Raw genomic sequence first — 19,131 nt, forward strand, 5'->3', positions numbered from 1 at the left:
TGATGGTCATGATGAATGGTTAAGTGATGATGTCTAGTAGTTGTCATGTTGATGGTCATGATGATGTCTAGAAGTTATCATGTTGATGGTCATCATGAATGGTTAAGTGATTATGTCTAGTAGTAATCATGTTGATGGTCATACTGAATGGTTAAGTGATGATGTCTAGTAGTTTTCATGTTGATGGTCATGATGAATGGTTAAGTGATGATGTCTAGTAGTTATCATGTTGATGGTCATGCTGAATGGTTAAGTGATGATGTCTAGTAGTTTTCATGTTGATGGTCATGATGAATGGTTAAGTGATGATGTCTAGTAGTTATCATGTTGATGGTTGGATACAGTGCTGAAATGTAAGTGATAATTGAGATATCAACTCACCACAGAGGTAAAATAGTGGTATTACAGACTTGCCAACTGCTTTTTCTCAATGAATCCATCCTCCTTGCATCCTTCCCCCTCTGCTCCTCAAAACACATTGGATAATATGGTCCAAGAGGAGTGACCCTGGACCTTCTCCTCTAATAGTGTTGTCAAGGAGGAGAGGAGAGGAGACAGGAGGAGAGAAATCGAGGAAAGACTAATTGAGATAGAGCCTAAGTGTCAGAGAGACATAGAGAAGAATAAAATTAAGAGCATAAAAACACAAAAACAAAAACATTGAATTGTTTTAATTTAGAGGATCGTATGTAGACATTCAATCTGTAAAATGCTTATATTAATAGTTTTTATTAGTATGTAAGTCTCTCTGGATGAGGGCTTCTGCTAAATGACAAATGTACATTTAATGTAATTTGCCATAGGCTTGTACTTGTTTATTATTCATATCTTGATATTTTTTTTGCATGTTAAATTGTTAGCATAAATGGCTTTTATCATAACAACAAAGTAAAGTAATAAAGGAACAATGTCCTTTAACCAGCTTCCTGATTGAATGTGATTGAATTGTTAAAACAGTGTCATCTGCTGTTGGACACAGAGAGCAGAACAGTACTGAGAGGGTCCGCCCAAATGAATGCATGAGCACACACACAAGTCTGAAGTTCCCTTTTTACAAGAAAGATGCAAACATCGATTCATAGGTCATAATAGTTTATAATGGAGGAAACCATCTTGTCCATGAAAGTCTCAGCTTTCAATAGAGTGGTTCTAATAGTTTATAATGGAGGAAACTATCGTGTTCTTTAGAGAGTCTCAGCTTTCAATAGAGTGGTTCTAATAGTTTATAATGGAGGAAACTATCATGTTCTTTAGAGAGTCTCAGCTTTCAATAGAGTGGTTATAATTGTTTATAATGGAGTAAACCATCTTGTCCATGAGAGTCTCAGCTTTCAATATTGTGGTTATAATAGTTGATAGGTGTTTTTGCGAGAAGACCAATTTGCAACCCATAACGGGACCTCAGTTTGAAGGCTGGGGTGTCAAAGCCTCAGTAATGCTGTGATCTATGTGCAAATTCACTGAGTCCAATATTTTATCTACTACATACCCACACACTCATCATGGTGTATATCTGCTGTTGTGTCTCTTCCTGGAGGTTGCTGTCTGCTCAAACCACCGGTTAAGGTGTGAAGTTCTCCTTACACATGTAACACTGTACATTCTCAGACACAACAGACTGATAAACTAAAGCTGCTGTTTAACAGGATATACAACATAATATACTGTCTGTTGTACTGTGTGCAGATACATAAAGTACCAAAGTATATTTTAAGGTAGTAATTAGAATTAGCCTTTATATGGAGCAGTCTGAGGAGATTTATGCTAATGTAGATTTTGCCAGAATAACAACTTATCCCTCAACGTAGCCAAGACTAAGGAGATGATTGTGGACTACAGGACAAGGAAGACTGAACACGCCCCCATTCTCATCGATGGGGCTGTAGTGGAGCAGGTTGAGAGCTTCAAGTTCCTCGGTGTCCACATCAACAACAAACTAGAATGGTCCAAACACACCAAGACAGTCGTGAAGAGGGCACAAAGCCTATTCCCCCCCAAGGAAACTAAACAGATTTGGCATGGGTCCTGAGATCCTCAAAAGGTTCTACAGCTGCAACATCGAGAGCATCCTGACTGGTTGCATCACTGCCTGGTACGGCAATTGCAAGGCCTCTGACCGCAAGGCACTTCAGAGGGTAGTACGTACGGGCCAGGACATCACTGTGGTTAAGCTGCCTGCCTTCCAGGACCTCTACACCAGGTGGTGTCAGAGGAAGGCCCTAAAAATTGTTAAAGTCCCCAGCCACCCCAGTCATAGACTGTTCTCTCTACTACTGCTTGGCAAACGGTACCGGAGTACCAAGTCTAGGACAAAAAGGCTTCTCAACAGTTTTTACCCCCAAGCCATAAGATTCCTGAACAGGTAATCAAATGGCTACCCGGACTATTTGCATTGTGTGCCCCCCAAACTCTCTTTTTACGCTGCTGCTACTCTCTGTGTATCACATATGCATAGTCACTTGTACTATACATTCATGTACATACTACTTCAATTTTGCTGACCAACCAGTGCTCCCGCACATTGGCTAACCGGGCTATCTGCATTGTGTTCCGCTGCCCACCAATCCTGACAACCCCTCTTTTACGCTACTGCTACTCTCTGTTCATCATATAGTCACTTTAACCATATCTACATGTACATACTACCTCAATCAGCCTGATTAACCGGTGTCTGTATGTAGCCTCGCTACTTTTTTAGCCTCGCTACTGTATATAGTCTGTCTTTTTACTGTTGTTTTATTTCTTTACTTACCTATTGTTCACCAAACACCTTTTTTGCGCTATTGGTTAAGTAAGCATTTCACAACGGTTGTATTTGGCGCACGTGACAAATACACTTTGATTTGATTTGAGGAAAAGCTGTGGACAGGATACTGTGAACTGGAGCATAGATACACAACCTGAATCTCAGAACACTGGTAAATACATCGTAGTCATGGAGACACACACATGGAAATCTAAACCAATAGTTATTATTCTTGCAATGCCACACAAACAATTTAGCTTATGTTAATGTGATGAGGTTGGCTGATGCCCCATGCTCCAAGGCTTCAAAATAAACTGTAACAAACAGATTGTTAATATTCAAAAGCAGAATACAAATGATCTTCCAAATGAAGGTACCTTACTTCACAAGGAAAACTTTTGAAATGACGTACTTATGGAAATGAATACATCAAATGCTAAATACTACAGCTCCTAAATGAAACGTTGTTCCTTTAAGACGAGAATTTAAATGATCTGAAATGTTTGAGGCTCTGTATTTCAGGATGTAAAGTAACTGCAGAAACGTACATTGTTATGTTCATAAAGTCCTACGTAACTCGCCACTGTGTGTTTCCAACCTGGTCTCAGAGCATTTCGTATTATACGGTACGTAAATCTGAGACACCCATTTAGTATGACATGTTACCTTTCACATGGCATGCATCAGTTTATGGATGCCCATCATCCAATGTGTATGATATGTTATGAATTACAATGTGTCTGATCTGTTAAGAATTACAATGTGTAAATATGTTATGAACTACAATTTACATGATATGTTACGAATTTGCTAAACATATGATGTGTTCTGAATTCTACTAACATTAGCTAGCTGACTAACATTAGGAAGGTGAGGGGTTAACTGTCACTGGCCACTATATTTCCTGTTAATGTGTGAAGCTGTATCTTTAACGAGTCAAGTCCCCCTCAACAGGAAGAGAGATGTGGTGAGAAAACACCACTTTAAATACAGCTATTCTTCCTCCATTTACAGTTGAAACAACAGAGATGCTTCATCATAGATTATATGAGGCAAATTATATTTTACACTCAAATCAAATTTAGACATTCATTGATGGCAATGGGAGACGAAGTGAAATGTTGTATTAAAGGGTTAGTTCAGGATTGTGGCCCTTTATCTACTTCCCCAGAGACAGATGAGTTTATGGGTGACATTTTTATGACTGTATCCAGTATGAAGGAAGTTATCTGAATGTTTTTAACCCTGTAGGTACTGGTATTAACCATGATAGCTGACTGTTTTTAACCCGAATCCAGGTGGTGAGTCACATATAGTCAATATAATATGTAACAGCCTCAAGATAATTCAGAAGTTTCCGTAACTCCCCCTTTCATCTTTCTGCTGATTTGGACCCTCTGTTTACTCCCAAATATACATCAACATGTTCAGGAGGTCCAGGACTACAAACATGGGTCATTATAATGTCCAGACAATAGATGTGAGACTACAAACTGTTCCAAGTGGATATTGAGGATGGGTAGTCTTAACCAGTGAGGATGAGATGACAACAGAAACCATCAAGGCTCTCCTCTACATTTACGTTTGAGTCATTTAGCAGATGCTCTTATCCAGAGAGACGTACAGGACCAATTAGGGTGCCTTGCTCAAGAGCACATCGACAGATTTTTTTATGTAGTCGGCTCGCATTTTAAAGAAGCAGCAAACTTTCGCTTACTGGCCCAACGATCTTAACTTCTAGGCTACCTGCCGCCCTCTCTCTTAATGAACCTGATTGTTCAAGGAGATTTTGAGTGACAGCTTGTTGAACGACTGAAAGGAACCACTTCATTTCACTCTTTTGGGACCATTATAGGGGAACAACAGTCAAATATGAGCATCTGATATTGTGCTTATATGTAACTTGACAACAAATATTGACTGTCAAAGATTTTTAAGTAGCATCCTTTGATACCCTTTGATATCTCTACTACACTCATTGATTGGTGATACAGTCACCTCCTTCCTATACAGTGTATGTAATGGTGGTTTGGTACTGTTGAGAATGTCATCACCAGGCCTAAATTGGAGCATGTAAATATCTGTAGAATATATTTGAATTGAGAAATATTTGAATGCACAAAGTCAAATGTACTAAGTTCAAGTTGTATCTGATGATGTGTGAAACATAACTACTGGTCCACAGGAAGCTACAATGTCGCGACTCCTTCCGAAGTTGGTTCCCCTTCCTGTTCGGGTGGCGCTCAGCGGTCGTCGTCACCGTCCTACTAGAAGTTGGCTCCTCTTCCTGTTCGGGTGGCGCTCGGCGGTCGTCGTCACCGTCCTACTAGAAGTGGGCTCCTCTTCCTGTTCGGGTGGCGCTCGGCGGTCGTCGTCACCGGCCTACTAGCCGCCACTGACTTTTCCCTCCCCCTCCTTATTTGTTTATTGGTTACACCTGTTTTTAGTTAGGGTGATTAGTAGGGCTTTATTACCCAGCAGGCCCGCCTGTTGGGTGTGCGGGATTGTTTTGTGTACTGTTTGTACATGCGTGTATGTCACGGTTCGTGGTAGTTGTATTTTTCGGAACTATTTTGTTCCCCTTGTGTGTTGGGGCATTCGGTTGGAGTGTGCATGCATGTGTACGTGTACATATGTGTGCGTGCTTGTGCGTGCATGTGTGTGTGAGGGTGTGTGTGTGGGTTTGAGACAGAGAGACTGTGTGTGTGTGTGTGAAAGAGAGAGAGAGAGAGAGAGAATGAATGAGGAAATTGTGTGCACTGTAGGCTACTGTATGTGTTACAGTATGTAGTCATGGTGATGTCAAACCACTTTTTCACAAATGCAGTTGAGTTTCCTGTCACATGACAAGTCATTCCATGCATCTAGAGAACTCTGTTCATTACGTATCTCAACACAGACCGCCTTACCATATTCTGGTTTGCCAGCACAATTATCAGCCTGATGTGGTGTAGACCGGTACCTACAGGGTTAAAAACAGTCAGATATCATGGTTAATACCAGTACCTACAGGGTTAATAACAGTCAGATATCATGGTTAATACCAGTACCTACAGGGTTAACAACAGTCAGATATCATGGTTAATACCAGTACCTACAGGGTTAATAACAGTCAGATATCATGGTTAATACCAGTACCTGCCATATGAGTTATGTTATACTCACAGACATCATTCAAACAGTTTTAGAAACTTCAGAGTGTTTTCTATCCAAATCTACTAATAATATGAATTTCCTACCTTCTGGGCCTGAGTAGCAGGCAGTTTACTCTGGGCACGGTTTTCATCCGAACGTGAAAATACTGCCCCCTAGCCCAAAGAGGTTATGGAGAAGTTTATCTTTAATCCTATGCACAACACTTGTATCTTTCATCAACGTTTATGATGAGTATTTCTGTAAATTGACGTGGCTCTCTGCAAAACATTACTGAACATAACACGCCAATGTAAACTGAGATGTTTTTATATAAATATGAACTTCATCGAACAAAGCATACATGTAATGTGTAACATGAAGTCCTATGAGTGCCATCTGATGAAGATCATCAAAGGTTAGTGATACATTTTATCTCTATTTCTGCTTTTTGTGACTCCTCTCTTTGGCTGGAAAATGGCTGTATGTTTTTTTTGTGACTAGGCACTGACCTAACATAATCACTTGGTGTGCCGTAAAGCCTTTTTGAAAAAACGATGGCTAGATTATCAAGAAGTTAAGCTTTAATGTGGTGTATTGCACTTGTGAATGTATTAAAGTTAAATATTTCACCCCCAAAAAGTTGCATTTCGCCATTTCACCAGATATTGTCGAGAGGTTCCGCTACAGGTTTAAATAATGTTTCTGGATGATTAAAAAAATAACAAATAACCAGAACTGGGCTTAAAACATATTTGAAATGTGTCAAATCTTTTGAGCTTTTGGGACAATTATATTGGTTCCATTAAGCCAGGCTCAACCAAGCAAAGCTAAAGTATTTGGGTTGTATTCATTGGGCACAAAATGGAAGAAAGCAAACTGAAACAGGGAAGGATGAACTGTCTAATAAAACATTTTTTAATTTGCCGTTGTAAAACATTTTTACTCTGGTGTGCACCTAATGAACGTGGTCCAGGTCTGCTAAAAACCACCATCCACTGACGGACGGTCGGAAGGACAGACGGACATACAGGAAGCTGTTATTAAAGGAAGTTAGTGATAGGGTTAAATAGCAATGCATGCTGAAATCAACTGAAGTTGCAATACAAAATGTGCCCAAGCAATAACTTCCCTAAACTCTGTGTCCCAAATGGAACCCTATTTCCTACATAGTGATGAACCCCGATCAAAAGTAGTGTACTACACAGAGAATATGGTGCCATTTGAGATATACTATTAATGTCATTATTCATATTCTATGTAGGCCTTATGTACTGCATCAGTACTAAAAACACAGGACACGTTTTATCCATGGATAAAAGGTCACCACAAGTACAACAGGACATTTATAAAGAAAATTGCTTTATTTTAAACATCAATAACATCATATTATTTAATCATAAAACATTTATCATCTGTTCAGTATCTGAATTGGTTCAAATTAGGTGAAGGTTAGGGTCAAGGTAAGGGTCAATTTTAGGTTTTGTCTATAATCTGTGTGTCAATGTGATGCTGGTCAGAAAAGTCCCTCATGTTGGGTATAATACCTTCTTTATTAAGTGTTTGTCTCCCCCTACTGGCTGTTTTCTACAAGCTCAGTTTCTTCCTTCTATTAATGTGACCTTGACCCATAGAGATAGAAAGACGATTCATCTTAAAATCTGTTCAATTATAGTGTCTTTGACAATGTGTGCAGCACCACTGAGGCTACAACCCATAGGAAAACCCACCCAGTTAACTACCTTGACTACTTTAAAATGTTGGAAGAATGGTGGAAGCCGTCAATGGCGCTGCAAGTGCCTTACTCTCCAATTTCTAGTTTAACATTTGGTATTCTACCAAATCAAAGCAGTCTTCAGACCATCATTAACATATATTATAGAGTTCCTTAAACAGCAGTGCAGACAAAGTACCTACAAAAGGTCTTTCTCACTCTGGATATGAAAATTGACAGTCCCACTACTCTCCTTGGCCTGATAACCAGTAAGGTACCACCACACAGTTCTGACCTCTGCCACCTTTAGAATCTCCACTCTACCAATACCTGCATTAAAGTTAGACTGTTAGACTGACCACTCTCTCAGAACCTACAGTATGAACTACACTTAGTCACACTGACCTCTCTCTCAGAACCTAGAGTATGAACAACAAGGAGTTAGATTGACCTCTCTCTCAGAACCTAGAGTATGAACAACAAGGAGTTAGATTGACCTCTCTCTCAGAACCTACAGTATGAACTACACTTAGTCACACTGACCTCTCTCTCAGAACCTACAGTATGAACAACAAGGAGTTAGATTGACCTCTCTCTCAGAACCTAGAGTATGTACAACACGGAGTTAGATTGACCTCTCTCTCAGAACCTAGAGTATGTACAACAAAGAAAATCAGTCCAACTACTTAAACTGTGGTCAATCTTATTATAGCAGTAGTCTCTTACCTTGGGGTGGTCAATCTTATTATAGCAGTAGTCTCTTACCTTGGGGTGGTCAATCTTATTATAGCAGTAGTCTCTTACCTTGGGGTGGTCAGTGTTATGAGAGCAGTAGTCTCTTACCTTGGGGTGGTCAGTGTTATTATAGAGCAGTAGTCTCTTACCTTGGGGTGGTCAATCTTATTATAGCAGTGGTCTCTTACCTTGGGGTTGTCAGTGTTATTATAGAGCAGTAGTCTCTTACCTTGGGGTTGTCAGTGTTATTATAGAGCAGTAGTCTCTTACCTTGGGGTGGTCAATCTTATTATAGCAGTGGTCTCTTACCTTGGGGTTGTCAGTGTTATTATAGAGCAGTAGTCTCTTACCTTGGGGTGGTCAATCTTATTATAGCAGTGGTCTCTTACCTTGGGGTTGTCAGTGTTATTATAGAGCAGTAGTCTCTTACCTTGGGGTTGTCAGTGTTATTATAGAGCAGTAGTCTCTTACCTTGGGGTGGTCAATCTTATTATAGCAGTGGTCTCTTACCTTGGGGTGGTCAATCTTATTATAGCAGTGGTCTCTTACCTTGGGGTGGTCAATCTTATTATAGCAGTGGTCTCTTACCTTGGGGTGGTCAATCTTATTATAGCAGTGGTCTCTTACCTTGGGGTGGTCAATCTTATTATAGCAGTGGTCTCTTACCTTGGGGTGGTCAATCTTATTATAGCAGTGGTCTCTTACCTTGGGGTGGTCAGTGTTATAATAGAGCAGTAGTCTCTTACCTTGGGGTGGTCAATCTTATTATAGCAGTGGTCTCTTACCTTGGGGTGGTCAGTGTTATAATAGAGCAGTAGTCTCTTACCTTGGGGTGGTCAGTGTTATTATAGAGCAGTAGTCTCTTACCTTGGGGTGGTCAGTGTTATTATAGAGTAGTAGTCTCTTACCTTGGGGTGGTCAGTGTTATTATAGAGCAGTAGTCTCTTACATTGAGGTGGTCAGTGTTATTATAAAGCAGTAGTCTCTTACCTTGGGGTGGTCAGTGTTATTATAGAGCAGTAGTCTCTTACCTTGGGGTGGTCAGTGTTATTATAGAGCAGTAGTCTCTTACCTTGGGGTGGTCAGTGTTATTACAGCAGTAGTCTCTTACCTTGGGGTGGTCAGTGTTATTATAGAGCAGTAGTCTCTTACCTTTTTAGTATGTTATGTGAATGTGTGTGTGTTACCAGGGTGCTGGTCTCCTGGTCTATTATTAGGAGCAGTGTCTGCTGTCTCTTCTCTCTTGGTGCTGGTCTCCTGGTCCATCATTAGGAGCAGTGTCTGCTGTCTATTCTCTCTTGGTGCTGGTCTCCTGGTCCATCATTAGGAGCAGTGTCTGCCGTCTCTTCTCTCTTGGTGCTAGTCTCCTGGTCCATCATTAGGAGCAGTGTCTGCTGCCTCTTCTCTCTTTGTGCTGGTCTCCTGGTCCATTATTAGGAGCAGTGTCTGCTGTCTCTTCTCTCTTGGTGCTGGTCTCCTGGTCCATTATTAGGAGCAGTGTCTGCTGTCTCTTCTCTCTTGGTGCTGGTCTCCTGGTCCATCATTAGGAGCAGTGTCTACTGTCTCTTCTCTCTTGGTGCTGGTCTCCTGGTCCATTATTAGGAGCAGTGTCTGCTGTCTCTTCTCTCTTGGTGCTGGTCTCCTGGTCCATTATTAGGAGCAGTGTCTGCTGTCTCTTCTCTCTTGGTGCTGGTCTCCTGGTCCATCATTAGGAGCAGTGTCCTCTGTCTCTTCTCTCTTGGTGCTGGTCTCCTGGTCCATTATTAGGAGCAGTGTCTGCTGTCTCTTCTCTCTTTGTGCTGGTGTCCTGGTCCATCATTAGGAGCAGTGTCTGCTGTTTCTTCTCTCTTGGTGCTGGTCTCCTGGTCCATCATTAGGAGCAGTGTCTGCTGTCTCTTCTCTCTTGGTGCTGGTCTCCTGGTCCATCATTAGGAGCAGTGTCTGCTGTCTCTTCTCTCTTAGTGCTGGTCTCCTGGTCCATCATTAGGAGCAGTGTCTGCTGTCTCTTCTCTCTTGGTGCTGGTCTCCTGGTCCATCAGTCCATCATTAGGAGCAGTGTCTGCTGTCTCTTCTCTCTTGGTGCTGGTCTCCTGGTTCATCATTAGGAGCAGTGTCTGCTGTCTCTTCTCTCTTGGTGCTGGTCTCATCGTCTCTCAGGGTGTCTGCACTGACGTAGATATATTAACAATCCTCTCCTTCATCTCACTTCTGTCCAAGTTGACATTCTTGTTCATATCTGGCTCAGGATAGATGGCCTTTGACAACTTTACAATGTCTGAGTCTTTTTTTCTATGTAGGTCTACTATACATTAAGTCTCTGCTTCTGGAATGTGCTCCTGAGTGGTGCTGCGGTCTAGGGCACTGCATGTAAGTGCTGGAGGTGTCCCTACTGACCCTGGTTCAAATCCAGGCTGTATCACAACACTCTGTAATTGGGAGTCCCATAGGGTGGTGCACAATTGTCCCAGTGTCGTCCCGGTTAGGATTTGGCTGAGGTAGGCGGTCATTGTAAATAAGAATTTGTTCTTAATTGACTGGCCTAGTTAACAAAATAAAACATAGAATTATGTTACATTAAGTCTCTGCTTCTAGTTATATCTGTCATCTGTGCGTCTCTGTCTGTATGACTGCTGTAGGTGTTAACTCAACAAAATGACACGGGTAGTTGTGGCTATGCTAATATAACACGTTTGCATACTTGTGTGTGTACTTGTGTGCATGAGAGAGATTTGTTACAGTGGTTATTGTTAAACCATTTTCTGCAGAACAATATAAACCATTTCATGTCTCTACATGTTCATCTTGTCCAGAGTATTTCTCAACACAGTCCTCCTGCCCAGGGAATGGGACTTGCTATTTGTGATGATGGACAGGACACTATCATACCAGGAAGATATAGATCATAGAGGGGAAGTGGAGAACAAAGACTAGATGTTAACATATATTAAATATCATATGTAACAGTCCCAAGATAATTCAGAGAGTTTCCAGAACTCCTCCTTCCTTTCACCTTTCTGCTGATTTGGACCCTCTGTTTACTCCCAAATATACATCAACATGTTCAGGAGGTCCAGAACTACAAACATGGGTCATTATAATGTCCATACAATAGATTTTAGACTACAAACTGCTCCAAGTGGATATTGAGGATGGGTAGGCTTAACCAGTGAGGAGGAGATGACAACAGAAACGGACGCAGCTCTGTTCTCTCTAAATGAACCTGATTGGTCGAGGAGTTCGTTGAACCACTGAAAATAACAACTTAACTCCCCTCTTTTGTGACCCATATTGCAGAGTCTGATGTACTATCTTCATGTTGACTCTGGTAAACAGGAAGCTACAATGTCAGGAAACAAGTAGGACTTTTATTAATATACTAATACAAATAAATACAACATTTGTGTGCCTGAGTTTGAGACAAAGAGAGAGAGAGACAGAGACAGAGGAGGAAGTTCTGTGCACTGTAGGCTACTGTATGTGTTACAGCATGTTGTCATGGTGATTTTAAACCGCTTTCTCACAAATCCAGTTGAGTTTGCTGTCACATGACATGTCATTCCAAGCCTTTAGAGGACTTTGGTCTTTGTGTATCTCAGCACAGTCCTCGTCCCCATTAGGACCTGCATTATCAGGCTGTTTGGAATACCAGTACCTAAAGGGTTAAAAACCGTCAGATATCAAGGTTAATACCAGTAGCTACAGGGTTAAAAACAGTCAGACATCACAGTTACAACATCATAATACTAAATAATATGTTGACATCTTATAGTTAACTGCGTTGACTGCTATCATCAATATCAGTAACCTGCATAGGAACATGTTGAATGGAGCCTTATTAATAGATTAGTTATCATCTCTCACCTTGTGGTCAGTGGGGTGCCGTCCACCCATTTCCAGGTCCCCTCCTTAACAGAGTCAGTCAGACCAATCCAGACTCTCTTCTTGAGGTTGAAGATAAATGTCTGTTGTTGAGAAAGATAAATTAGCAGATGTATATGTTTGATCATATCTACCCGCTGCACACCCATTTCCTCTCCCACTCCCTCTCCCATTCCCTCTCCCATTCCCTCTCCCATTCCCTCTCCTATTCCCTCTCATATTCCCTCTCCCATTCCCTCTCCCTCTCACCTGTTCCTTATCACTGTTTATCATCACCAGGTCTGCTCCTCTCTCCAGACAGTCCTTTCTGCTCTCCTTCCAGGTTTTAGACTCAGTAGACAGGAAGTACCAACTGGATTCAAACTTCTGCCAGCCTTCAGGACAGGTTTGAAAATTTTGATGACATACGCATTTCCTTCAATTTATCACACTGGACACTTATTGAAAGAACACAGACTGATGATTAGTTGTGTGGTATTAATGATAATTTATTACTGAAGGTTTACTCACTGAGATTGGTAAGCCTCCCGCTAAGAAAATTTCTCTCAGTCTGTAGCTTGTCTCTCTCTTTAGTCATGGTGTTGTAACTGGTCTGTAGCTGGTCTCTCTTTTTAGTCAGGGTGCTGTAACTATTCTGTAGTTGGTCTCTCTCTTTAGTCAGGGTGTTGTATCTGGTCTGTATCTGGTCTCTCTCTTTAGTCAGGTTGTTGTAGCTGGTCAGTAGCTGTTTGATCTCTGCAGATGCGTTGGTTTTATAGGCTAAGAAGCTCTTAGAGATCCCACCATCTGTTATAACAACAACAAAGTGCATCAATAAAACAGATAATCTGGTGAATTGTAGGTGAATGCTGGTGAATTGTAGGAATTATAACTTCAGACTTACAATAGACAGACAGGCCTATGATCCCAGCCAGTAGGAGAACACACAGCAGCCCCAGACACACTGCAGCAACTCTGAAGGATCTCTTCCCTGAGCTATCAGGCTCTGTGGACACAGGTACTGTACATAGCATCAATGAGACACAATCACACTTTTAAAGTGATGTTTTCTCACCCCATCTCTCTTCCTGTTGAGGGGGACTTGTGGTTGTTAAAGATACAACTTCTCACATTAACAGGAAATATAGTGGCCAGTTACAGTTAACCCCTAGCCTTGCTAACGGTATCCAGCTGGCTAATAGTAGTAGAATTCCTATGTTTAAGACATTCGTAACTTAAAATATACAAATTGTAATTCGTAACACGTCATACAAAATGTAAATCGTAATATCATAGAAATATTCATTTGTAACATACAAAATGGATCATGGTGTCACATCCTGACCTTAGATAACCTTTTACTGTCTCTATTTGGTTTGGTCAGGGTGTGATTAGGGGTGGGCATTCTATGTTTTTGTTTTGTATTTCTATGTTTTGGCCGGGTATGGTTCTCAATCAGGGACAGCTGTCTATCGTTGTCTCTGATTGGGAACCATACTTAAATAGCCCTTTTCCCTCCTTTCCTTGTGGGAAGTTAACTTTGTTTGTGGCACATAGCTTCACGGTTGCTTTGTATTGTTTATTGTTTTTGTCGGCGTCATCCTAAATAAAAGGAATATGTACGATCACCACGCTGCGCTTTGGTCCTCTTCATTCCACGGCCGTGACACATGGACATCCACAAATTGATACATATCATATGAAACCTATCATATTAAACTAAATGGAGTGACTCGGATTTATGTACATAATAATAAAAAATGCAATGAGACCAGATGGAAATACACAGTGGAGATTTGCATTGGACTTTTTGAACATGAAAATTAATGTTTCAGCAGTTAGTAAACATCCTGAAATACAGAGACTCGAACATTTCAGATCATTTAACCTCTAGTCTTAAAGGAACAACCTTCCTTTATGAGATGTAGCATTTATGTATCCTTTTCCACAAGTATATCAATTCCAAAGCTTTCCCTTGTGAAGTAAGACCTATATTTGGAAGACACGTTGTATTCCTTTTTTTGAATGTGTAATAATCTGTTTGTTACAGTTTATTTTACTCAGTTGACATTTGAAGTCTTGGAGCATGGGGCATCGGCCAAACTCATCACATTAACATAGGCACAATTGTTTATGCGGCAAGTGGAAGGAGAATAACCATTAGTTTATCAGTGTTCTGAGATTCAGGTTGTTTATCTGTGCTCCTGTTCACAGTATCCTGTCCACAGCTCTCCCTGTCCACATTAGCATAAATATCCTCCATATAAAGGCTAATTCTAATTGACCCCTTAAAATATACTTTGGTACTTTATGGATCTACACACAGTACAATGGACAGTATATTCTGTGATATACTGTATCCTGTTAAACAGCTGCTTTAGTTTATCAGTCTGCTGTGTCTGAAAACGTACAGTGTTATAGGTGTAGGGAGGACTTCACACCTGAGAACGTACAGTGGTTTGAGAAGACAACAACCTCCAGAAAGAGACACAACAGCAGATAGACACCATGATGAGTGTGTGGGTATGTAGCAGACAGGTCCACTGGTGCTTGGTGCATTGTGTTGCCGTTGGTAACCTACACGTTGTCCCTTGAACAGTGAAGGTTGTGAGTCATTCTCACCTTCTATTAGCATTGATTTTGTGTGAGTGAGTTTCCTCTAAGTACTGTTCTGCCATCTGTGTGGGTCCAGGTAACACTGTTTAATGTATTTAATCACATTTAATCAGGAAGCTGGTAGACCTTGTTAAAACTTCTTATTGCTGCAGGGGCAGTATTGAGTAGCTTGGATGAAAAGGTGCCTAAAACTGTTTGAATGACGTCTGTGAGTATAACAGAACTCATATGGCAGGCAAAAACCCAGGAACAAAATCCAACCAGAAAGTGGCAAATCTAAGGTTTGTAGGTTTTCAACTCATCACCTATTGAATACACAGTGGGATATGGGTCAGTTTGCACTTCCTACGGCTTCCACTCGATGTCAACAGTCTGTAGAACCTTGTCTGATGCTTCTACTGTGAAGTGGGGCCGAAGGAGACTGGAATGAGTAAGGTCTATCATGAGCTGACCATGCTCTGACCATGCGCGTTCACATGAGAGGGAGCTCTGTTCCATTGCACTTCTGAAGACAATGGAATTCTCTGGTTGGAACATTATTGAAGATTTATGTTAAAAACATCATAAAGATTGATTCAATACATCGTTTGACATGTTTCTACTGACCGTTACAGAACTTTTTGACATTTTGTCTGCTTTAGTGAACGCGCTTCCTGACTTTGGATTTGTTTACCAAACACGCTAACAAAAATAGCTATTTGGACGTAACGAACAAAACGAACACTTCTTGTGGAAGTGGGAGTCCTGGGAGTGCATTCCGACGAAGATCAGCAAAGGTAAGTGAAGATTTATAATGCTATTTATGAGTTTTGTTGACTGCACAATTTGACAGGTAACTGTATGGCTTCCTTTTGTGGCTGAACACTGTTCTCAGATTATAAAATATTGTGCTTTTGCCGTAAAGCTTTTTGAAATCTGACACAGCGGTTGCATTAAGAAGAAGTGTATCTTTAATTCTATGTAAAACATGTATCTTTCATCAAAGTTTATGATGAGTATTTCTGTTATTTGATGTGGCTCTCAGCAATTTCTCCGGATATTTTGGAGGCGTTTCTGAATATAGCGCCAATGTAAACTGAAGTTTATGGATATAAATATGAACTTTATCGAACAAAACATATAAGTATTGTTTAACATGAAATCCTATGAGTGTCATCTGATGAAGATCATCAAAGGTTAGTGATTAATTTTATCTCTATTTCTGCTTTTTGTGACTCCTGTCGTTGGCTGGAAAAATGGCTGTGTTTTTCTGTGATTTTGCGGTGACCTAACATAATCGTGTGGTGCTTTCGTTGTAAAGCCTTTTTGAAATCGGACACTGTGGTGGGATTAACAAGAAGTGTATCTTTAAAATGGTGTGAAATACTTGGATGCTTGAGGAATTTTAATTATGAGATTTCTGTTGTTTGAATTTGGCGCCCTGCACTTTCACTGGCTGTTGTCATATCGATCCCGTTAACGGGATTACAGCCATAAGAAGTTTTAAAGAACATTGTTCCTTAATTTATTAATCTGTGCTTTGTTATTCTTATTATTAAAGTGATGAGCATAGGTGGGGTGGCAGCGTAGCCTAGTGGTTAGAACATTGGATTAGTAACCGGAAAGGTTGCAAGATCAAATCCCTGAGCCGACAAGGTACAAAATCTGTCGTTCTGCCCCTGAACAAGGCAGTTACACCATCATTGAAAATAAGAATGTGTTCTTAACTGACTTGCCTAGTTAAATAAAGGTAAAATAAAATTTAAAAAATAGGTTAATAATTGGGCCCACTTTTTTGGGGAAAATCACATGACATTTTTCCAATAAAACTAATGAAGAATAATTTTAGAGATTACAGTATGTCTACATACTCTCCTCTAAATCTAAAAAGAACGATTATTTGTCTTATTTTTTCTCTCTTCCTCATTCTATTAATTTTCTTCTTCCTCCTCTGTCTCTGACACTAAGGCTCTATCTCAATTAATATCTCTTCTCCACCTATCTCCTCACCTCCTCATATCTACTCCTATGGTCTCCTCTCCTCCTATTTCCTCTCCTCCGTATCACTGTATCCAACGATCAGCATAGTAATTACTACCAGATAGCTAATGTTAGTAGAATTCATATGGTTAGGACGTACGTAACATATTGTATGTTTTTGCAAATTTGTAACATATCATACACATTATCATTTGTAACATATCATACAACATGGTTGATGGGCATCCACAAATTGATACATACCATATGAAAGGTAATATATCATATTAAAATGGAGTATCTCTGATTTACGTACAGAATAATACTAAATGTTTTGAGACTAGGTTGGAAATACACAGTGGCGAGTTACAGGACATACTGAAGGACTTTATCAGCATAGTAATTACTAAACTACCAGAAAAACAACGAGAGAGAGAGTTTCCAATCACGTTCCTAAAAATGTATGTTTTGACTCATGGATGTCATTCCATGAGAACTGTAGATGTATTTTAGAAGCCACGTACTATTTGCATTTGAAAATGTAATGGAAAGAGAGAGAGAAAAAACATGTGTTGATAATGGTATGCTCATCTTAGAGAGTGTCTTTAAAGCTGTAAAAACATAGGACTATGTCTATATTTGAGGAGGATATTTGTATTACAGTGTCTGACTGTCTGGATCTCTGTTTTGTTTAGGTACTGGCAATCTCACCTGTTTAGTGTGTAGTGTGTAGCGTGTGTGTGTGTATGTGTGTGTGTGTGTGTGTTCATGCCATCTTACCTGAAGAAACAACTCCATCTCTTGGACTGGGCTTGAAGGCTCTTACGTTGGCATATATTTGGCCATCAATGTCTGTGTTCTTCATGGTATCAGGCTCATCGTCTTCAAATCCGTCTGGGATTTCATAGACTCCCTCTGACATCTTAACACACTTGTGATCAAATACAGTAACTTCTACTTCTAACCTGAACTCTAATATACATCTATAGCTGTGTCTTCTTCCTGCACTGTCCTGCGTCTGTGTGATTTATGGTAGTGAAACTCTTTATCAGTCTACCACAGTGGATGATAAATTGTGAAATCGACACAACACTGGCCAACACGTGACTTGCACCAACCTTAGTTTGATAATAAACTACACTGTATGACTATATATTGTGCTATATGGTGTATGTGTGAATTCAAAGGATCACAATTTTGGATCTGCTGAAGTAAATTGGGTTCCTGTTAATTGACATATACACTGTACACTACATATATCCTAACTGAGTTTACAGCACTCATAGCCTTCAAATGGAGACCACATTATGGCTCTCACTCTGTGACCAGTGTTGTAGGGGGAAGTTGCCCCTAGACGCTGATTTTAGGTCTGTTTAAAATTTCCACCACAAATGGTTAAGATTGGGGGTGGGAAACCTGATCCTAGATCTGTACCTAGGGGAAACTTCCCCCTGTGTTGTGACTGGCCACCAATGACCAAAGGGGTCTTTGTTCTATCTATGCTGACTCTGAAGAATTACCCAGAATGAAAAAGCAGAAGTTCTGACAATATCTCCATAGTTTCAGATTTAAGGGAAATGAAAGAAGAATAAATAGCCTCCACATGATTTATTTTAAAAAGTTGATATTTCCACCCATAACATATTGGTTACATCTAATGACACAACTCTCTCTGCACTGATTCCAATGTTCCACATGACATCTATCTACATTAACTATTATACAACTCTACAGCTCTACTCTATTCCACAGGAGGAGAGAAAGCATCACACAGACCCTTAGATAGATACAGGGACAGAGTCAAAGGTGTCCCTCTGTTGGACGTAGTACTAACTACAGGCTCAAGGTCCTGGAGTGGCCTAGCCAGTCTCCAGACCTGAACCCAACAGAAAATATTTGGAGGGAGCTGAAAGTCTGTATTGCCCAGCGACAGCCACGAAACCTGAAGGATCTGGAGAAGGTCTGTATGGAGGAGTGGGCCAAAATCCCTTCTGCAGTGTGTGCAAACCTGGTCAAGAACTACAGGAAATGTATGATCTTTGTAATTGCAAACAAAGGTTTCTGAACCAAATATTAAGTTCTGCTTTTCTGATGTATCAAATACTTATGTCATGCAATAAAATGCAAATTATTTACTTAAAAATCATACAATGTGAGTTTTTGGATTTTTGTTTTAGATTCCGTCTGTCACAGTTGAAGTGTAACTATGATAAAAAAATTACAGACCTCTACATGCTTTGTAAGTAGGGAAACCTGCAAAATTGTCAGTGTGTCAAATACTTCTTCTCCCCACTGTATATCTTAACCTAAAAGAATCCGAAGAAGAGGTTTTTGCTCTAGACAGTGTAATTACTAAAATCGATAAGTAGGA

The 19,131-nt window shown here is 40.3% G+C and overlaps 1 protein-coding gene and 1 long non-coding RNA gene across 3 annotated transcripts in view; one reads left to right on the plus strand and one right to left on the minus strand.

Annotated features, from left to right (window-relative positions):
- The window catches only part of LOC149980294 (uncharacterized), a 15,077-nt gene extending 14,154 nt beyond the window's left edge, over positions 1–923 (plus strand). The window contains exon 5 of the long non-coding RNA XR_016483939.1: positions 1–923. This exon is cut by the window's left edge and continues 1,288 nt beyond it. This is a non-coding gene — a long non-coding RNA (uncharacterized LOC149980294).
- A 10,749-nt stretch (positions 924–11,672) lies between these two features.
- On the minus strand, positions 11,673–18,240 carry LOC149980296 (uncharacterized). 2 transcript variants are annotated; one of them, XM_090187924.1, is made up of 6 exons: positions 17,541–18,240; positions 13,090–13,191; positions 12,717–12,992; positions 12,456–12,580; positions 12,189–12,289; positions 11,673–11,979 (listed from the first exon to the last, which is right to left on the minus strand). In XM_090187924.1, exons 1-6 carry the CDS (start codon positions 17,680–17,682, stop codon positions 11,832–11,834), a joined length of 894 nt encoding a protein of 297 aa, XP_090044050.1. In that variant the 5' UTR covers positions 17,683–18,240; the 3' UTR covers positions 11,673–11,831. The 2 variants fall into 2 exon arrangements, with proteins under 2 accessions (XP_090044050.1, XP_090044049.1); XM_090187923.1 differs by having other exon boundaries at positions 13,090–13,206; positions 17,541–18,027.
- Between the last annotated feature and the right edge of the window lie 891 nt (positions 18,241–19,131).

The sequence above is a fragment of the Oncorhynchus mykiss genome, chromosome 10 (assembly GCF_057628025.1).
Source record: "Oncorhynchus mykiss isolate SJ-2025 chromosome 10, ASM5762802v1, whole genome shotgun sequence".
NCBI lineage: Eukaryota > Metazoa > Chordata > Actinopteri > Salmoniformes > Salmonidae > Oncorhynchus > Oncorhynchus mykiss.

Bases quoted from the DNA above. Each gene is read 5' to 3' on its own strand.
- LOC149980296 (XM_090187923.1), bottom strand. From the start codon at position 17,682: ATGTCAGAGGGAGTCTATGAAATCCCAGACGGATTTGAAGACGATGAG. The intron at 13,207-17,540 runs GTAAGATGGCAT...TGCTATGTACAG, and splicing joins AGATGGAGTTGTTTCTTCAG to TACCTGTGTCCACAGAGCCT. The intron at 12,581-12,716 runs GTGAGTAAACCT...CCTGTCCTGAAG, and splicing joins CGGGAGGCTTACCAATCTCA to GCTGGCAGAAGTTTGAATCC.